This window comes from Amblyomma americanum, chromosome 4 (genome assembly GCF_052857255.1).
Source record: "Amblyomma americanum isolate KBUSLIRL-KWMA chromosome 4, ASM5285725v1, whole genome shotgun sequence".
Lineage (NCBI taxonomy): Eukaryota > Metazoa > Arthropoda > Arachnida > Ixodida > Ixodidae > Amblyomma > Amblyomma americanum.
In genome coordinates, this window is record NC_135500.1 from 109,248,528 (window position 1) to 109,270,969 (window position 22,442).

The 22,442-nt window shown below is 48.6% G+C and overlaps 1 protein-coding gene across 1 annotated transcript; it reads left to right on the top strand.

Annotated features, from left to right (window-relative positions):
• Positions 1-529: 529 nt before the first annotated feature.
• LOC144128207 (pyrroline-5-carboxylate reductase 3-like) lies at positions 530-14,753 on the top strand. The gene is made up of 4 exons (XM_077661425.1): positions 530-704; positions 10,986-11,198; positions 12,284-12,376; positions 13,433-14,753. The coding sequence occupies exons 1-4, from the start codon at positions 675-677 to the stop codon at positions 13,610-13,612; spliced, it is 516 nt and encodes a 171-aa protein (XP_077517551.1). The 5' UTR covers positions 530-674; the 3' UTR covers positions 13,613-14,753.
• Positions 14,754-22,442: the final 7,689 nt, after the last annotated feature.

Below are 22,442 nucleotides of genomic sequence, written 5' to 3' on the forward strand. Positions count from 1 at the left end.
ATTACTCACTGAAAATTCTTTTCTAATGAACACTTCTCGAAAAAAGTAACTTTGAGCTATGCTTCCTTGGTTTCAGTTACTGTTGGCCCCGTTCATGCCCTTGTTGACCGTTGGCGTCGTGCATACCATGAATAAAAACAATAAAAACAAAAATAGTTTGGCATTCGGGTCTTGACTGTTCTTGAGAGGGAGTCCTAAGTTGCTGCTGTTTACTAACGTGAATGTTCTAAGCGCTGAAGTACAGATACTCTGCGTACAGATAAATGGCGCACGCAACGGAGGTAGCGGTGTAGCTTAGGTTTCGCGTACGCCACATGTTCAGTCAAGGGTGCCACTGGGTACCGTTTAATTGTGCGAGTTGGAGTATAGAAAAATGCTTGCCATTGCTCCTTGCGCGGGAAAGAAAAAAGCGCAAAGGAACAGCTTAAACACGTGTTTATGTGTTACGCATACCGTCCCAAAGCTTCCACTTGTCTTTGTATTGCGTTCGCCTCAGAAAACTCGTGTCGTGATTCGCTTCCCAGGCGCTGGGCTGCCAGACTACCCACGACAACCTCGCGGTGGTGGCCCAGTGTGACACTCTGCTGGTGGCGCTCAAGCCTAACGTGGTGCCCCGCGTGCTCGACGAAGTGGGGCCCTCGGTGCAGAAGCGACACCTGGTCGTCTCCCTGGCGATGGGCGTCACGCTTGCCGACATCCAGGAGGTACGACGACGCACGACAGGAAGAAAGCGAACGCGTCTTGGATTCTTTCAAGTAACTAATGAGTCCTACCCGGTGGCGGGAAGGCAGGACGGTGGCATTCTTCACAACATAAAGTTCTAGCAGAAAGACTGTTTTGTAGCGTAAGCTACACTGGCCGAGGTTGACCAGCCTCGGATGCGTGTGCTGCGCATGCGAGGAGAGCCGTGCTGCGTATGCGCGAGGAGCAGTGACATCAAAAGGTGAATTAGAATTAAAAATGCCCTGTGTTGAAGCTGGGAATCGAGCCAGGGCCTTTGGCGTCTGAGGCGGAGACGCTGCCACTCCACCACGACGGCTCGATGTTTAACCGTGAATAAAGGCGCAAAATAAATAAGCGCAAGTTATCCGAACTCAGGAAGTGTAATATGGAGAGGATCGAGCATGCTCTAAAGAACGGAGATAGCCTGAAAGCGGTGAAGACGAAACTAGGCATAGGGAAAGCCAGATGTATGCGTTAAGAGGCAAGGAGGGCAATGTCATTAGCAATATGGATAAGATAGTTAAAGTAGCCGAAGTAGCCGAATGGGGTGGAGCGCATATGGCAGGTTCTCTCAGATCATGAATAGCAGGTTACCAATATCCCTCAAGAGAAAAGTGTACAACAGCTGTACCTTACCGGTACTCACTTAGGGGGAAGAAACGTGGAGGCTAAAGAAAAGGGTTAAGTTAAGGACAGCACTGCGAGCCATGGAAAGGAAAATGATAGGTGTAACGTTAAGTGGCCGGAAGCGGGCAGAGTGGGTGAGGGAACAAACGCGTGTTAATGACATCCTAGTCGAAATCAAGAGGAAGAAATGGTCTTGGGCAGGGCATGTACGGCGAACGCAAGATAACCGCTGGTCCTTAAGGGTAGCGGTGTGGATTCCAAGAGAAGACAAGCGTAGCAGGGGGCGGCAGAAGGTTAGGTGGGCGGATGAGATTAGGAAATCTGCAGGCATAGGGTGGGGGCAGCTGGCAAAGGACAGGGCTAATTGGAGAGACGTGGGAGATGTCTTTGCCCTGCAGTAGATGTAGTCAGGCTGATGATCACGATGATGATGATGATGATGATGATGATGAGTGAATGCACGCCTTTCATATATTAACTCTTCCGAACCAGATGTCGCCGCTATTACGCTACGTATATCCTGGCCTAGCAGGGCTAGGCCATCAGCAATTTATTCGACATCAATTTCCTAAATGTCAATGCCGCTCATAACAGGTAAAGCTTCATAACAGGTAAATGTAAAGTTAAATCATAACAGGTAAGATCAGAACGCTGCATTCACGTCTCTGCAGTTTTTTGGTAATTTGTGCTATAATCAGGGAGGCGCCGCTCCCTTATTGCCACGGCGATGGAAGTGGAGGCTGCTGGCCTCTATTGGAACCGGGTTGGTCGGCAGCAGCAGCCCAGTGGAAGCGCCTGCACTGCCAGAGTGACTCGGGCAGCCAGTGCCCTGTTGTGTACTCGGTGCCAAGTGAAGACTCTTCGTCCTCGGCCGACGATGGTTTCATACCGGTTGTTGGCAAGAAGGCCAAGCGCAGACTGCGTAGACAAGACGAATCGTCCTCATCGAGCACGTCAACGGTGTCCTCATGAAGCACGCTAACGATCATCACGGCGCGAAGTTGCTCGGCGCATACAGCCTTGTTTGTGCCGTTGAACCCAACGGACAACTTGAACCTCTTGGACAGGCAAGCCATCTCTATTTATCTGGAGAGCCTCGTACCGGGAGGCATTAAAGATGTCAGAATAAACCCGTTCAAAAACGTCATTGCCATTGATGTGGTGGAGAGAAGTGCACTAGAGAGTTTAACCGCAATCACCAAACTCGGCAACATCAGTGTACGCCCCCTTATTCTCCAGGACAGCGGCACTACGGCTGGCGTAATCTACAACGTCCACATCGCCATCTGTGACGCAGATTTACTCATGTTGATCAAGCCGGCAACCAACGGCATTTCCATCATTCAAGTTCAGCGGTTAGGAAGATCTACATGCATCAAGCTGACCTTCAAAGGTGACTGCATACCATCATACGTGAAGGTTGGACACTTTCGTCATCCAGTTCGACCTTTTGTACCTAAGCCACTTCAATGCAGGAAGTGCATGAGTATCGGCCACGTGAGCGGCGTCTGCATCAACTCCATCGTGTTCCCGCGATGTTCCGAGTCACACAGCGGGGACGTTTGCCGCGCGACTACCTTGAAGTGCGCCAACTGCCACGGCCCTCATGACTCTTCCTTGAAAGACTGCCCCCGTCTAAAGACCGAGCAGGCGGTACTGAAGCAAATGGTGCGAGACCATTCTACGCACAAAGAACCCGCCGCAAAGGTGCGACGACGTCGTTCGCGCCGCCGAAGGTCGTTAAAGAAAGCAGTCACATTTGAGAAGAATGCCCCAAACGCAACTGCAGCTTGTCCGCCTCCACCAAAAACCGTACCAAATCACGGAAGCCCGGCGCTTGGTGAGGCTGTACCTGCTGCCTCAGATGCAACTTGGCCACCACTGCCAAAGCCTTCTACGCCTACTGTGTCAGGGATGTGGGCGCATTCAGGGCAGTCTGCAGCGCCTACGACTGATCCAGCCAACAGGCACGATCAAGGCCATGGCCCAGATATGCAAGTGATTGCAATGCTAACGTCACTAATGAATGCCATGCGTGCTCTGCTTTCCAGCCAACGTACGCCAACAGCAAATAGCGCAGTTCAAGTGCTGGATGCGCTACATCCAGTTCTTGCGGCTCTACAGTAGAAGGCATCATGAATTCTTCGCACCTGTCTTTTCAAAAGAAAGTCAAGCAAGCTCTCATTTTCCAATGGAATGCTCGTGGACTCCAGTCTCGCATTTCCGATTTACGGCACTACGTCAACGAGAATCACTTCCCCATTCTTGTGATTTGTCAACCAACGATCCCGGCAATTTTGCGAATATCCGGTTACGAGGCATTTGCATCACCCACGCACAACAGATTCAGCAAAGTCATCGTCTACATTCGACGTGAACTTACATATGTACAACATTCGGTTCCTCCGAACGAAGACAATCAGTACGTTTGCCTGACTGTGAAGAGCCGAGACCTGACGTTTGCGCTACTGGCGGTGTACTTGGCGCCATCAAGTCGTTTCGACGCCAGAAGGTTGAGTGGTTTGATTGCAGCTACACCTGCTCCGTAGGTAATTATGGGTGACTTCAATGCTCATCACACCATGTAGGGTAGCGTTAGGATGGACGTTAGGGGAAGACAGCTTGTGTCCTTCACCTCTGACCATGATCTCCAGTGCCTTAATGACGGAAGCCTGACCTATATTCGAGGGGTGACTTATAGCAGCGGCGTGGACTTGACTTCCATTTCACAGTGCCTTACCAACAGCGCCCGGTGGTTTTCGGATGTAGAAACCCATGACAGCGACCATATCATGACCTATCTGATTATTACCGGCCATTCCACATTTTCCCCAGCCACGTGTAGGTAGTGCATTGACTGGACAGTTTTTAAATTACTTATGGAGGCTGCTTGCACAGAGGGCTTCTCTACCGGTCTTGAACAAAAAATTAAGGAGGCCATGGAATACGACACCTGCCCTTTTAACCCTGTCGCTAACTACACCGATTTTGACTTCGAAATGCAGCGACTGCGATCACAACGGCGCAGGGCAGAGCGCAGATACCGACGCACAAAGTCGCGCCTAGACCTAGGAGATGCTAGGCGCATACAGAAGAAGATTCAGCGCAGAATTCAGGCACTGCAAACACAGCAGTGGAGGACATTTTGCCAAACACTTGATCCACGGAAGCCTTTGTCGCGCGTTTGGAGTGTAATTCGGGGTCCTCGCACGTACCCTCAACAGCGCTACCCGTTCAAATCCGTCGCGCTCCACCAAAGACGCGGTGTGGTTGAGGTAGCTGAAGATTTCTGTGCAAGAATAACAGGCCCTCCGAATCCAGGCGCAACGCTGCACTGCAACAATGTTTCACCCTCACGGGATTCTCGGATGGATGCACTATTCTCCATGGCAGAACTTGATGCTGCGCTGGCTTGTTGTAGAAGGTCATCATCACCAGGGCCCGATGGTGTGACGTACTCCGCACTTGCCAACCTTGGCCAAGAAGCTCGACGGGCTCTTTTGGACACTTGTAACAAGTCATGGACTGCTGACATAGTTCCTCATGATTGGAAGACCAGTCGTCTGGTTCCACTTCTTAAACCGGGGAAATCGCCGCTCGACCTTTCATCATACTGTCCAATTGCACTCGCCAGCTGCGTCGGCAAAGTCATGGAAAGAATGCTGCTCACACGCGTGGAATGGCACTTGGAGCGATATCAGATTTATCCAACCTTCATGTCTGGGTTCCGACGGGGCCGCTCTTCTGTCGACAACGTGGTTGACCTTGTAACGTCGGTGAAACACAGCAAAAGTTTGAAAAGATTGTCCGTGACATTGTTTTTGGATATCAAGGGCGCGTACGACAAAGTAACGCATCAGGCCATTTTGGACGCAGTGGAAGCTGCTGAGATCGGAGGCCGCACGTTCAGCTGGATACGCAGCTATTTATCAGAGGTCGTTTTTTGTCCTGACGGCGGACGGACCAACGTTCTTACACCGAAATTCGCGCGGAGTCCCTCAGGGTAAAGTGCTGAGCCCAGTTCTCTTCAACCTTGCTCTCATCGGCCTGGCCGACGTATTGCCACAATCTGTATTTGGGCATCAGGGGTGACCCGTCCTCAAGTTCGTGCAAGGCTTCAAAAGGCTGCATCGATATTGACATCTTATCTTCGCTTGCAGGGCCTGAACATTTCGACCGAAAAGTGTTCAGTTGTGGCGTTTACACGCAAGATAATGTCACGTTACACCATTCGCATCAATGGCGAAGCCATTCCCTGTGAGAGAAGCCACAGATTACTTGGTGTTGTCATCGACAGAAACACCTCGTGGAGTTCATATATCTACGACATGAGAAAGAGACTAATTGCGATTGTCCACGTCCTGTCCTTCCTCGGGGGAAAGTCCTGGGGAGCATCAGTGCGCTCGATGCTACAACTGTACCGTTCCCTATTTCTGGGCTACATGCGGTACAGTCATCCGATATTCAGTTACATTAGAAAGACAAATATCAAAACCCTTCAAAGTGTGCAAGCGCAAGCTCTCCGCATCTGCCTTGGACTGCCTAAACGTGCATCAACAGAAGCAACCGTTCTTGTTGCCCGGGAACATCCTGTTACTACATACATTGCTAATGATACCATGAGAACACATATTCGGCACCTCACACGGGTTCCCTGTCATCACCTCGCAACACTCCCAATAATTAGGCCGCGTACTGCATTCGCCAAAGTCATTGAAGCCCATCGCGCATCTCTTCCATCGGAGTTCACCCCTGCGTCAAGAACGTGCTCACCCTTATGGAGTCTTCATGGACCCCGGGTTCACCTCTATATTCCTGGCATTACGAAGAAAGCTAGTGCATCACTGCCCGCTCTCAAACAACTGACATGGAATCACCTGTATTCTTACCACAGTCCCCGCATACATGTTTATACAGATGGATCAGTTCACTCGACCAGTTCTGCTGGGTCGGTGGTGATACCGGCCAGATCCATTTTCATGAAAGTGAAGACGACCTATCCAACATCTTCAACTGGAGCGGAACTCGCAGCCTTACGGGCTGCGGTAGAGTTCATCAGTCAACAACCTCCACATGACTGGACGGTTTTCACCGACTCTAAAGCAGCCCTTCAAGCCCTGCAAGCTGCGCTACGCCGCGGGTCGCAGGAACAACTTGTTGCTGAGAACCGTCTACTGTACCACGGCACCGTATTCAAAGGTCATGACATCATTTTTCAATGGCTGCCAGGACACTGTGGTATTAACGGTACTCACCAGGCCGATGCGGCTGCGCGTTCTGCTCACAACGACGGACTTCCAGTGAGGATCCCAATATCAAGACCTGACGCGGCGTGTGGGCTTCGCCCTTTGGCGCTGGAGCTCACACTTTCAGCGTGGAACACGGGAGAGTTTTGAAACCTCCGCCTCAAGGCACTGGATCCTGTGCTGCGCCTTCGTCTTCCACGTAACTTAGCACGTCGCGAAGCAACATTGTTATGCCGTTTATGGATCGGTGTTGCTTTTACAAACCACTATATTTTCCGGATGGGGATGGCCGACAGCCCTGCCCGTGAAAGCTGTGGAGGACCATCGCTCATCTTCTCTGTGAGTGCCCTGCATTTGCGAGTTCAAGACATACACTGTGTTGTGCCCTGGACCGCCTCGAACCTCGCCCATTAACAGAGCAAAAGATCCTCAGTCCGCGGCCACAGCAGTCGACTACCCTCTAGGCATACAAGGCACTCTTTGCCTACTTGAGAACGACTGGATTGAGTGACAAATTGTGACAGCGTTGTGCGTGTGTGTGTTATGCCTTTTTTTCCCGTCTCTCTTCCTCCTATTAGTCCCCTAATTCCTCTTCCCCAGTGCAGGGTAGCCAACCTGAACCCCTTTCTGGTTAACATCCCTGCCTTTTCCTCCTCCTCTTTATCTATCTATCTCATAACAGGTAAATGTAAACATAACAGGTAAATGTAATGATTACCTGTTATGATCACCGGTTATTCAGGAAATAAAAAAGACAGTTTTTCAGCAGTGTCCGGGCGGGAACAGCGAGAGGGGAGGGAACACATGACAGGAGCCTTCAGGTAGGCTTCGCTGCACGGGCTTCTCAGGCCAGCTGTTTTGATTTGGCGCGTGTACGGGGCAGGAATTCCTAATGGCGAGCTACAAATCTCTGATTCTAATGAGGTGCCTACCTGTAATAATAAAAAATGATTAGTTTCTGCTTAAGAACGAAGCGGCTTTTGCCAGTCAAAGGACCCGCTTCCAGCCAATAGCGTCAGCTAATTTTCATGAGCTTGCTAGCGTGGCAATGGAGGGAGTGGCAGATGAAAGGGGTTAGTCCTCTCCGTCCATGGTCAGGGATAGTCCCTTCCCTGCATTGTCGCACCGCCCCCTGCGTTGTCGCGCTAGTAGGGTCATTAGAATAGGCCGACACCATTGCCTTGAAGGGGGTCTTTTGACGGAGAAAAATCGCTTCGTTCTTAAACTGTATCCGACTATAGCTCACACAGCTCTTCTCTGGTGTCCACCTCCTGTGACAATGCTACGCCGAAGGCAACCCCGTCTTAACAGTGATCGGCCATATCCCGTAAGAAGCACCGAACAGTGGAAAATCCTAAAATTCCGTGACAACTACGGTCGACAAATGCTCCAAAACACTTTAACAAGGATTATAAATGACTACAGTAGGTTAAACATCGATATTGCGAAAGTGCCCCTCTCTGAGTTATAACAGGTGTCCAAAATCTAATGTACATTCTTGGATGATTTTTCTTGTGTGTGTGCATATGTGTGCGTGTTCTTGTGCTTATGTGTATAACGGCATGTATAAATTTCTGTGTTTGCGTATGCTGACATCTAATAGGCCGATTAAAACTATTTTTTCAGCATGGCTTTATACTTTCTGCTGTCGCTGTATTTTGGGGGTCAGGGACTCCTGAAGCCGTCGTAAAACGACTTTCTTTTGTCCTCCTGTACACCTGGGTGTATGAATAAAAGCGTATGCGAGCAAGTAAGTGTTCGGTGAAATACACTGTATTTCTAGTTCCGGGAAACAAATTCTTTCCGGCAGCTGAATCTATCACCTTTATGATTGCGATTAATACGAGACTGCAAGTCATAGGCATCTGTAGCCTACAACTTGACTATGGATGTAGCTGAGCTAATAAACTTTTTCCTTTTTTTTTCTTGAAGAGAGGGGAGGATTGGAGAAATCTAACATCACGGCGCGCTCATTGGTTGTATGCGGCGAAATGTCCGGAATCTTTCCAGGTGATTCGGCTCAATGATGGAGTGAGCTTTCATTTTTATATATCTTATTTCGCACATTCATACAGGCACGAATGGGCAGACTTCATGGGTAACTTATTTCGCACATTCATACAGGCACGAATGGGCAGAATTCATGGGTAAATAAAGGCGTCGGGTGACATTAATATTTCTAGCGCAAGTGCGGCTAACGTTGCATTTGCCTGAACGTCGGGGAGGATAAACTGAGAGAGGCGATTCAGAGAGCTGCGAAGGCGGAGAAACTGAAATTACGCTGCGCAGAATAGGTGCGAAACAGGCGTGAAATAGTGGTACGAAACAGGGCCGCCAAGGCGCACGTCTGCCGTGGAGAGATTAGCTTGAATGCCAGATCATTAGGTGCACGGAATCACCTTGAGGCAGAACGTGGTGTGATGTGGAGTATTTAAAATACAGGTTTTATTATGCACAAACAGGACCGATTCATAAGTCAGCCCTGCTAAGCATCAGATTGCTTATGGTTTATGGTAGTTTAACGTCCCAAAGTGACTCAGGCTATGAGGGACACCGTAGTGAAGGGCTACGGAGATTTAGACCACTTGGGGTTCTTTAACGTGCACTGACATTGCACAGCACACGGGCCTCTAGAATTTCCCCTCCATCGAAATTCGACCACCGCGAACCCGGGATTGAACCGCGCATCAGATGTGTCGACTGGGAGTGTCTTGGGTCACTTGAGAGAAAAAAAAAGTAAATAACAGCAATCCGAACTTCAAGTTACAGTGGTGAAAAACAAGAACAAAACAAACCATTTAAAAACTCGGAGGCTCTGAGAGATTTTTTAAGCTCACAGCTTGTCTTTGCATTTGGCCCACCTGTTGCTAGTTTATTAAATGAGCGTGGAACGTATCAATGAAGCGTTATTATGCCATACTTAGTCGCAAATTTCGTACCTCAGCTAGTGAGGCTTCTAATTAAGATTAGACATACGGAATTTCAGACATGCTATATGCGATCATCGCTATTCGTATCCAACATACTGTGTTATGTAAGAGTTAAGGAGAAAGATGGTTTGTAGGTTTTATGTAAATGTAAATATGGAGTCCAAATTAGGGCCATGAAGTCCACAATAAAAGAAAGCGAGGTTTCAATGCCTGCGTTAAATGTGTGACAGTGCCGCATGCGAATAACCAGGGGGAGTAGTACTAATTCCAGAGAGCGTTTGTTTTGATGGCTTCGTTGAATTGTTCTTGCAAAATTAAACTAGCTAGAGACAGCATTTATTTTGTCTCTTTATTTATATTTATTCGCAGCTGTGGTGAAAAAATTAAGTTATTTGGCCTTGCAATAGCCAAATTTTTCGCTTGCTAGCGTGTGTTTGTGTGCGCTGACGTCAGCACGGGAAGGACTTTTTGAGGCTACGTGAGGGGAATGTGCTCGGCTTCTGCCACCCTTATCTTGGGGGCACTGCTTGGAGCGGGGATGGAGAGAGGTGATGTGGAGGGTGGGGGGGTATTCGCTTGCGTCGCGTGCAGTGGTGAGCGTCGCCATCGGTCAACCGGGGGCGTCACTTCCCAGGCCGTAGTGGCCCCGTCTCTGGTGCCTTGGGTGGTCCCTGCGCAGCGCACTAGGGGGGTTGGGGCTCTGGGAGCGGGAGTCGACTTGGGAGGCCGACTCGGGGAGGATCCGGCTTACAGCCGAGAGGCCAGTCCGGTTGTCTGGAGAAATTCCAGCAGCAGCCGGAAGGCCTGGGTCTGGCTGCGCCCAGGGTGCAGCAGGTACTGGTCCGAGTGGGCAGGCAGGCCGTGGCTGCGGTAGCCTGCCGATATGGCTGCTCATTCTTAGAAGCTTGCACGTATTGCAGTATTCTGCGCAGAGCGCGCTGACAGCTTGGTGCACCTTTTGGCAACGCCGCATCTGCTAAGTATCTATGGCCCAGTTTGGAGTTGCGATATTTATTCCATCTCACTTCCTCACGCAGTAAATCGGAGCCTATGGACGCTTGGCGACAGCTTGTAGACGTGTGTGGTAGGCTCAAAACCACCGTCTCGCGCTCCTAGTTTCCACACCACTGCAAGAAGGAGTGAGATGGAAAAGGGAGGATTGTTGGGCCAGTTGGATTGTTGGAGAAAAGAGATAGCCTTTACAGATATTGACCTGCAATAGTATCAATCTTATATCATAGTGTTTTTTTAGTTTATTTTATGTGTACTTCCCGTATTTATTGCGCTTTCGCATGAAATACACTCAGTTGTAAGTTCGGTGCTGTGTGTGTTGTTTCTCTCTATCTTGTCCCGTTTTTCGTTGAGTGAGATGGAACATGTCTCCATATTTTGTTATATTCAACGGGCGACAACTGTCACTGGCCCCTCCAACCCACACACACCCATCCATTCCGTGCAGAGGCTTCCCTCAGGTACGCGCGTGATTCGAGTGATGCCCAACACACCGTGCCTGGTGCGTCAGGGTGCCAGCGTGTTCTCGCGTGGCGGCACAGCCACCGCCGACGACGCAAGCCTCGTGTCCAGGCTGCTGGACAGCGTGGGACATTGCGAGGAGGTGCCCGAGTCGCTCATGGACGCCGCCACAGGACTCAGCGGCAGCGGGCCGGCATACGTGAGCAGCACCCATTCTTTGCTTGTGCTGTGACTGTTTGTCAGGCCACTGCATGTGTCTAAACAGAAACATCGTCTACAAAGGGAGACGAAGACACACTGTTGCTTCAAGTGCGGGGGTCACGTGCGAGATCCGATGTCTCATTTCGCTTCCGTTCTGCCTGCGAGTGACGGCTACGGTTGGGCGTCGGACATGCATCGACGGCCTCCGAATGTTTATTGGGAAGCTCTGAGCAGGGAGTCCAGATGCAAGTGCAGATTATCGCCTGAACGCTGTGGTTGTTTACACTTTTTCGCCAACTTCAGAGTTTTGCTTGAATGGGCATGTAGAGTCTTCGTCACCCTTGTGTACAGAGTGGTCGAGCAGTGTGCACCGTTCAATAAAAACTGAAATTAGAAATCAGCTGGCGAGTTCCGGTCAACGTTGCTTGTACCTACCTTGCTTGCAGGTCTGTGCGGCTTTACTTCCGCGCTAAAGTTGCCTCTAAATGCTAGAAGCTGCGTCGAGGCCTCGATTTAAAGGCAGGGAAGTGCGTCAATCGAGTGCTGTACACAAGGGTGAAGCAGGGAGTGCTCAAAAGAGACGAAAGAGAGCGCATTAGAAACCATGGAAAGCCCGCAGAAAGACGTTTACTGTGAGGCTTGCAAGGGCGGTCATGACGGAAGTGGCAGACTTATGCAAGCCGCTATCGTTTCCTCTTTTCCAAGGGTACAGGGCCAAGTTTTATCGCTCGTAAGAGGAAGGAATCACAAGTGCTTAGCTTGCTTCATTAACGAGAAGTGCGATTTTTCTAATCAACATTCATAATTTGCGGAACAATACAGCTAACGGCCCAAAAGATACTTTTTCTCATATGGTGATAAGCACACTTAAAGTGTCGCGAGTAATTCACTTTGTGCAATGCATCTAACCAATCATAATACTACGTCGTATGAAAGGCAGGTTTCAAACATTAGTGTAGAATATTACGTGTTCAAGCTCAATTTACTGATGAAAGCTGGCAGGACTTCTAATACGCGTTGTGACGAAGTTTTATGGTGCCTTTTCTTTTAGAAGCTCAAAACGCCGTTTTGTGCTCGTTCCAGGTCTTCGTTTTGATCGAAGCCCTGGCTGATGGCGGTGTGAGGCAAGGCATGCCAAGAGACCTGTCCTACAGGCTGGCTGCCAACACTGTCATGGTGAGCATACGAAAAAGTAAAATCCTGTTAATGTCTTACCTGCCGGTCAGAATAACGAGATAAACTGTGTGCGTTTGACACAAAGAAGCTTGACACATTAGTTAAAAAAACAACTGGGTTGTGACGGGCGTGCAGAACTTATGGGTGCGATTTCGACTTTGTTGTAGCAAAATCTTGACTACCGTTAATATATTTTTATAAAGGGGTAAGAAGATGAAACGAGAAATGCATGGTAAAGCGGCGAAAGGGGTTCAGGGGCAACTGCCCTAATTTTCCATGCTGAGTTTGTTTATATGTACTATTGATCTCCGCAGTACCTATTACGTGCGAAATGTGCTCCGGATTGCATAAAAAACGGTGTATTATGACACTTTGGAATCTGGTGGACCCCGTTAGAATAAAGTGAGGGGAGGCATAACCCACGCGACGGAAAAGTGGCACAGCTATTTCGACATGATGCCGTGTTTGGCTGTAAAGGTATCGACGTATTTGCGACATCGAGGGATTGGCCTCAGCATCGAGGGGTGGGCTCAACATATTTATTAGTCCAATGTTTAGAGGGATACCCGAAGGTGGAATAGATTTGTAATAAAGGGGCCATTACTCCTTAGCATCCACGCAAGCGCAGTCATGCGGCTACAAAGTAAAGCTATACAGCTTGAACAGAAACTTCGTAGTTGAAGAATAATTCGTCCTGGTCCGGGGTTCGAACCCAGGACCATCCTCTCGCCGGAGCAGTCGCTCTACCAACTGGGCCAGCTGGGGTAGATATAGTAGCACGAAAACGAATTGATAAAAACTCCAGCTTGTGTGCCTGGAGGTTCGCCCAGTCCAGCCTACGAATTGCGGCTGCAACAGGGTCCATCAGCGCTGTATTAGAAACCAGGAACATGGTAAAAGCATGTAGAAGAGAACAGGAGCAATAAATCACATTCTCCGCGCAGCCTGAGAGCGCCTGCTCGAATGAGTGGCGACGCACTTTGATGGATTATTTTACCTCCAGATCTGCCGCTGATATTAATAATCGAATGGACGGACACATCTGCGCGGTTGCAGGGTGCGGCCAAGATGGTACTGTCAACGGGCCGGCATCCCGGTTCGCTAAAGGATGACGTCAGCTCTCCGGCTGGGACCACCTGCGAAGGGCTGTGGGCCCTCGAGAAAGCTGGCTTCCGGGCTGCACTCATCGAAGCCGTCGCTGCCGCTACCGCGAGGGCCGCTAGAGGTCGCCACTAAACGACCACAAGCAAAGGCTCAAATGCAGTGCGCTAGAGCCTGGGGAGGAGACATGGAAGAGACGTTTTATGTTCGGATCGGACGAAAATAGCATAGCCCGCGCTGGCGTAACAGTAAATGTACAACTTTGGGAGCTGTATTGGATATTATATCAGGAAGTGCTTGCGACGCGGAGCGCTCAACTTAGCGTCATCTTTCTTTTTTTGCGGTCTCACCACAGCGTGTCTTACGCTATCCACCTTTTTTGTCGTGGCGGTAAGAGGAGCAGGGTGCGAAAACTGACCTCTTGCAGAGTGTCCGAGCGAACATAACCGACATAACGACAGATATATAGGGCAATGAGGGGACATTGACAAAGCACCTTGAAATGCCCAGTTAGGATGTCTTGCTTTGTGAAAAATTCGTGGCTACAATGCCATTCGAAAAGCACACGGCAAGTCACTGCTATAGTGTACTGCAACAGTCACTATCTTTGCGCCATCATCTGGGCATGCATGTCACATATTTTAGCTAAAGATGCGTCCACACGCAGAATCGGGACCTAATATTACAACTTCCAGGAATTAAGGAGTGTAGCACATCTCTTTTGAGACTTTCTAGCGCAGAAAAATAGGCTACAACACTGCCAGATTCTTGGCACCTCGGAGTGCTTGGATTGTTAAGAATGACATAATGATATAAGGGAAGGAGACACAAATGTTGTCTTTCTAGCCGTTTTAGGTAAGATACGACTCATAAAATTTGAGATTTATTTAGAACGCATGCCTTTTATTTTATTTTATTCTTGTTTTTCCGGCTATGTGCCTGCAACTAATGAAGACATCTGATGTTGCTTTAATTCACCTCTAAAAAGACTCAGACAAACAAACATACGCGCACATACACGCATGCACGTACACAAGTATATTGTCCACCACTGAGCTGTTGAATGTTCCACCTAAATCACCGGAAACTATTTCGCAATGTTGCACCGACCAGTTCACACTTTCGGAGACAGTAAATATTTTACGGTTCTTTTCGCAGTTTAGCTCTCCTGCCATTAGTCAGCCGCGCATTCGATGCCGACGTTGACGAATGACACTGCCTGCCGCGACTACCGACGGTATGAGTGAAACGGAATAGCAAGGGAAAATAATCTTGGCCAAACACGGTCCCGGCACCTCGGCACCTCTGCAGTGGAGGTGCATGTCTGCGGTTTCTGACATGCCAGGGAAAGTATACTTTTCAAAAGCGCATTATGTTCATATCTGCACACTGGAAGAATTTGTATAAGACTCACATTTATGTCTTGCGCAAATACTCCACAGATGGAACAGGCCATTACTTGTACTCGAAAGAGGTATTATCCCATAAAGACATGTCGGCTTTTGTGTGTGTGCTTGCTTTTAAGCGAATAAAGATTACATGTGCGCGCGTGTGTGTGTGTGTGTGGGGGGGGGCTATGAATTAAAATTTTTCATTGATTCACTTTTTTTAAGGTTCTTTCTTGCTATGCTGCCCACACTTTTGGATGTTAGCAAAAATAAGTAAACGAAACCATAGGCTGTGACACTGCTCAGAGTGTCATGTCAGTAAAATTTAATGAATGAAATCTCACCGCTCTAAAATGTTGTGGCCCTTGAGTCACTAGGAAGTGACGCGACACTACGTGGCCACAAAGGCACTGAAACACTGCTTCAGGGCATCCAATGGGTGCCTCTATCTCCGTGACCATTGCGAACCTCACTATGGAGTCTGTCGAACGCCGTGCCTTTGAAACCTTCGCACGTCCGCCAAAAGGTTTCTTCAGATATGTGTACGACTGCTTTTGCATGATTCAAAAAGTTCCTTTGCCTGCCTTTTAGTCGCATTTCAATTACATAGGAGACACTATTCACTTCACCACCAAGGTTGAGGCGAAAAGTACGTTGCCCTTTCTTGATGTCTCGGTAAAACGCGATAGGGGCAAACTCTTTTTCAGCGTTCATAGGAAATCTACTCACTCCGTTCGTTACCTCAACTTTAAATCAGTACACCCAGCCACACAGATGAGATCGGTTGCTACTAGCTTATTCAAAAGATCCCAACGCCTATGCAGTTGTCCCGAAGACCGGGCAAATGACTGACTTGGTGCGGCAAAAAATTTCACGCAACGGCTATCCGACATCTTTCGTGGCATCGGTCGAAACACAGTTGTGTCGACCACCACTTGAAACCCCCGTGCCTTCACCTCTGAAACGTGCCGCTGTTCCCTACACCCCCGGAGTCGGCGAGGCGTTGGCGCGCATTCTGAGCACTTTCAAAGTCCTCATCGCCCATGTTCCGACCAAAAAATTACGACATGCTTTGGTGAACGTAAAGGACGCTTTTCCATAAGAAAGATACCGCGGCGTGGTGTACAGCATTCCCTGCTAGCCGAGCGCTCCTTATCGAATCAACATGATATCGACTGGGACAAACCACGCGCTCTTGCAATTGAAAAGAAGACATTTCCTCGCCTTCACCTGGAATCTTTGACGATAGAAACAGCCAATAACACCTTGAACCGGAACCGGAAATGTGACAACGGCTTACGCACACTCTCTGCGCCCCCTTTTCAGGCACTCATAAGCTCGAGCCACCACTTCTCTTTTCAATGTGAACAAGGCTCCTGTACGGGAGCCGAAACGTCTTTGTTGTCTTTGTTTTTGGCCGGCGTCTACAGTTTCACATTATTATGCAATAAAGGTCATACATCATCTTAACCTCGCTGGTCACAAATGACGGCGAAATATGCATTCTTTGCTTGCGCACACAGTGACATGATATTGCGTGAAACGTGGTCTTAAAGTTCCTCTGCTCGGTTATCCTTCTCAGGGCTTCATGTGAATTTTGACTGGCAACTCTAAAAGAGAGATGGAATTCTGTTAATAACGCGCGCAAGGCGCAAGACCCGTGTCAGAGGCGCAGAAGTATCGTGCGGGATCACACCATTTTACAATACCGCTGTTTGAGGAAGTCTCGTGAAAAGTATGTAATTTGCTACCCCATTGTTCTTCAACTATAGGAGGATACAAGGCCTATTCGAATCTGGGCGCCAGACGTAAGGTGAGCAGGTGACCTTGGCCTTGTACATGGCCAGGTGGCAGGCCGTAGCCGATTGCGCGTATACGTCGAGGACGCGCCGTCAGATTCTACAAGTCACCCGAGCCTTCTGCTCACCATTACTTCGTTACCAATATCGCGATACTGCTGCACCTGGACACCAACTGCGGACCCTCTGTCGCGACTTGAATAGTGTCCCCGAGGCTGAGGCTAGCTAAAACCCGGGCTTCGTTGGTAGTATGCGCCTGTGTTAAGTATATAAAGACTGAAGTTTTATTTGGGAAAACGAAGGTCTAGTACTCTGTAGTTACGATTACATGGCTACATGATGGTAAAGCTAGGATCGAAGATCTAGAATTTTATTCCGAAGAGGCGGGTTGACTCTCTTGCGCAAGGTCTAATGCGTCCTCGGGATCAGCACTCTTTCTAAGACGATAGCCAATCGAACACTGGAGAACTGATGTACGGATTGTCAGAGCACACTTCAAGTACGCGGCGTCGCTCACCGCGTTGTCACATCGTGGAACTGAAGGAATGGGCTTTCAGCACTTTACCTCTCAGTCCAATACTGCAGGCGGACTGACTTTCCTGGAAGAGATTGTACACGTGCGACGCCGCTTTCAGCAGCTCAGAACACCAGCTTGGTGTTCTCTGGTAGAATACGGCTGCCGAACGCTTGTAGTGGCTTCTACGCACAGTCTTTTCGTTGCTTCGAGGGCACCGTTAATTCAATCCAGCTACTGGCTGCTGTCACTGGGTTCTCCTCTAAAGGCTGGCAACTTGCAACCAGAAAGCGAGGGATGCTGCCCTGAATTCATGGGGCACTGTGTTTTTGTGTCTGTTTTTGTTTTTACAGCGCGCCGAGAGCCGCAGGCAGGGTCTTTACAGAAATCTGCCTAATCAGTGGCAAGAACCTTGCCCGTTGAGTGCCTAATTTAATTAACCTATGTATTTTGGAGGAGGTCAAGCCTCTCAGCATTGTAGTAGGCTTTCATCCGTCTTTGTTGCCCAATATTATTGGGGAAATCATACGCAGGGTCGAAGATGCTTCTGATCCCTTGTTCGCAAGGGTGCCCCAATCTACTTTCCTTGCGGTCTTAGCCTGTTTGCTATTCACACATGTTACGTGTTTGCTCTATCTCTTGGCAAAGACCCTCCGCATCTCGTCCTTCACACTGGCTCGTGCACTCTGTGGCGCTTCTGCCTGGGCACTCGCTCACTATTTCTGTGCAATGGTGATCTTACAGACGCTGTAGAGGCCTATGAAATGGCTATACCGTGTAAACCATGTTAACGCGAAAGCCTGTTAGAGTGACACCGCCAGCTCGGCACACACGCTCCATGCGCCACGTCAGTGGGCAGCGTCCTGTGCACCTTTAAATCACATAGCTCCGTCTCTTTGAAGAACCTTTTATTAATAAAGGTGGCCGAATTTCAGCCGCCGTGTTCTTTGCTTATCGTAATAAAACTGCCATTGCTAATCATGAAAAGATATTTTTTACGACTAGCTTATATGATGTGTTGTTTCGCCTTCGACTGAAGCGAGTCTTGTGCCCAACGTGACGTTGCAGCAACCTTAACACCATGCGTGCAAGTGGGGCGCACCTTTTGTGCACTACTCACAAGGTTCCTAACCCAAAGGTGCCGCATACAGCTGCTTTATGAATGTCGCCGAACATGTATCAGTTGTGTTCTTTTCGCTCGCCTGGTTTCCTTAGTTGCCTTCTGGGTTAAAGGCCTTTAGGACTTTGACCTAAACGCGTTCACCATATATACCTTCGACATGAAGGTCATTGCGTGTCTGTGTTTATATTGGGTCCTCTGTTGACTCTTTTATGATTGCTATGTCAGCTTTGCTGATGACGTCATTGGAGTTTTCGGACCGTTCCGCCTGGACAAGTACGCAAAGTTCATTGCCAATGAGCTATATAATGCTTTCGCATTAAAATCTGCAGCCACACATACCACGCCAAATGTGTGGAATGCTGCCAAATTCGCACTGTGGTGGGGCTTGCGGAATTAACGGCGGCCGTACCAGCTAAAGCGCCTGTTTAAAGGATGTGGCATCAGTATACAGTCGAGCACACTTATAACGCCGATATGTATAACGAACGCTCGCTTATTACGAACGAGGGCGGTGCTAACGTCCAATTGTGTATTAGGGCAATGACATTACGTCTCAGATATAATGAACAAGTGTTGCAACGCAACTCTATTGCAGAAAACGAGGAGGTGCCACAAATTACGCTCCGGTGTCGAAAGCCTCGCGTTTCCTGCGGCGGCAGTGACCGAAGAACGTCTCCCAGTCCCCGTGACGCAACCTACCCAATGCCCTCCTCCTTTGGACTTCGATTACGTACTGATATCCGTCTTTCAGGCTATACAGTTCTGCAGTCGATGACTGACAAGGCATCAGAAAAGTCTTTTTGGCTGTCCGGAACGACGTCACCTCCATTCCACATCCCATACCAGCCGAATCACGGAATGAATGCGCTGTAGCCAATGTAAAGGTCATGAACCTGCCCCTTACAGTGATAGTCGGTACATGCCGCCTCGTTTCGTGCACTTTTGATGTTGACCGCCTTCAGGATATCGTACGGTGTACCTCTGCGCCACTCTACCCAGACACGGGCAGGCAACTTTTTATCAAGGTGCCAGGTTGTGCCATTGACGTCTCTAATTTCTGCGCATCTGCTGTCCTCAAGAACCTGGTCAGTGGATGTAGACTCTCATGGCAGTGGTCATATACCTACGTACGTTGAGATTGGCGGTGCTTTTGTGACTTCTCAGTGGCGTGAAGTACGCTGCACGAATTGGGATGTTTTCGCTGACACCATAGAGAAACTGGTGCAATCACACACAGACTACGAAAACTTTATTGATGCAGTAGCATCTACTAAGGCGTCTAGCACTAAGATAATGACTCTTCAAAAACTATACTCAACTACTGAGGCATAATATGAGCGACTTCGCGCAATTCGACGCATAGCAGAGAGACGAGTGCGCATGAAGAATTATAAAAAGGTATCAGCTTTGCTAAGCGTGCACACAAACACGTTCAGCGTCACTTCGACAAGCTAGAAAGATGGGAATGATCATCATATTGCGTGAAGCTAGGTCCTAGAAAACCTCTTTCCTAAGTGGGGCGCATTTTACGCAGCCTCAGAGGTTAGCCTGCGCAATGGCATTCTTTTGAACGCGTAGCTGTAAATGCAGACACTTCCGATATCAACGCAGCAGAGGCTTTGTTCTAAAATGCTGCTTCATTCACAGCCACATCGGTGCCCCTACCTCTCCAAAGCTTTACCGTTTCGGTCAACACTACCGTCCTTGACGAACCATTCACTATAGAAGAGCACCATGCAGCTCTGGAAGTTACCAAAAATTCAGGGGTTCACTAAGTTGACCTAAAGTGCGGTGAGGCGAAAGCCGCTGGACACCCGAACCGCACCGTAAGGGAAGGAAAATTAAATGAAAATTGATTTTAAGGAAAGGAAATGACGCCTTTTTCATATCTCGGTGGACAACCGAACCACGTTTGATTGACAGCTACAGTGTGAGATTTCGTGGACGGACGGACGGACAACGATGAGCAATTAAATGCCTTAAAAATTCTGAGGTATGCTTACGTGGAGGAATGCGAAAGCATGTGTTTTGAGGAAAGGAAACATTTGTGACGAAAGGAAAGGGCGCAGTAGGTCTCAGATCTCATCTCGGTGGACACCTCAACCACACGAAAGCTTGTGTGTTGAGGAAAGGAAATATTCTTGACGAAAGGAAAGGGCGCAGCAGCTCTCAGATCTCGACATCTCGGTGGACACCTCAACCCTGCGAAAGCATGCGTTTTGAGAGAAGGGAAGCGTTTTTGACGAAAGGAAAAGGCGAACTAGCGCTCAGATCTCGAGATTTCAGATCTCGACATCTTTTACATTTTGCGGACACCTTCTGCGGACACCTTTTCGCCGACATAATAGCCTAGTAATGCTTTCGCATTAATGAAAGATCCTGTCCGGGACCGGACGGCGTCAGCTACACTGCATCCCCTTCGCCCTCCCGAAGAAAGTAAGGCCAAAGCTCAACTGTTTGCACTTTCTAACGCCTCCTGGGAGGATGCTGCCTTGAGAAGTGCTCGAAGCGTGCGCGTGTTATAGCTGTTTTCAAGCCTGGAGCGACACCTACTGACTTACACGACTGCCTTCATACTGAACTTTTAAGCTGCATCGGAAAACTTATGAACCTGACGGAAGGGGAACTTACCTTCCGACCATGTCCGGCTTCAGAACAAAAGAGCAGCATTGACAACGTTATTTCCCTTATCAACTATGTCAACAGCAGTAAGGCAGAGTGGTTCTATCACCATGACTGTGTCTCTTCACGTGAAGGGTGCTTTTGATAATGTCTCATATGAGGAGATTCATTCAGCCTTATAATCAATCGGCCTTGGTGGGCGATGTATCACTTACGGCATGACTATCGTCATGAAAGATCGATTTTCATTGGATCAAGTGAAGGCGGCACAGCCCTGCATCAAATAACTGGTGGAGTACCTCAGAGGGGAGCACACTTTAAAGAAAGGAGGTGGTCTAAAAGCAGTGAAGAGAGAACTATAGCGTAGATAAAAACCAGATGTATGCGTTAAGAGACAAAGAGGGCAATGCCATTAGCAATATGGATAAGATAGTTAAAGTAGGAAACGTTCCAGACAAATCTATAGAGTTGCCAATCTAATCAGAGCGTTAATGGGACAGGCCTGGATTGGGGACCGTTGGAGACAAGCGTTAATAGAGAATACATAGCGATTCCCTGATGACACTGGCCGGCTAAGCCACTCGCGTGGACAAACATTTCTGGGTTTCATTGAAAACCTGCCTCTCTTCCTTACACTCGCGAGCACTCACTCGCGTTCACTCTAGCCTCCAGTCACACATGTTTGCATCCCCACGCACTCACTAAAGCTCAAGGTAATAAAATGAGAACTCCGTCATGAGTGCGTCGCTGCATTTAATGATCCCAAATCTGACGAAATTGAGCAAGCAGTGAATACAATCGTTTTCATACATGAAAGCCTTCGTTGCCATTTTCTCAATGAGGTTAACAGGAGTTGAAATTCTAAATTTCGCCATATCGTGCACATAGGGAAGAATCCCATTCGCAGCAGTGAATGACAAAGGATGCAGGAGAAAAAAAATAAACGTGAGCACAACTGAAATTGTTATGCAAACAGCGGCAGTGTACTAATAGTCGATTCGAAGTGTGGATATACACCAGAGCATTTCTCATTCATCAGCGTGGTTAGACAGAGATTATCGTCAGCTGAACATCAGGCACAAGTCAGACTGCTTGCCACTCAAACGCAAAGCTGCTCCTGTTGACAATCTAGGCGATAACTGGCATTCGTTTGACGAAATATGACACATATGCACAGTCGTTTTAACACACACGAGGTTATACAAACATTAAAGAGTAGAACGGTTATAGTGTAATAGTGGCGATCCATAGATCACTGCTAAAAGGGCAAAATTTATAGTAAAGTTCCTTTCTGAGCATCGCACACACAGCCTGCGTCACCAGGCATTGGTCTGCACAGTCCTTTCAATGAATGCTTCACTAGGTCGAGATGCGGAACGACTTTGAATTCGTGATTCGGCAGAAAACAGCTCTCGCACAAAGACAGCAGGCAAGCCAAGGCCGATGTTCACTATTCATGTGATTGCCCACACACCAATACTAAAGCCAACGTGCACTGCACTGGCCAGGCTACCCTGGG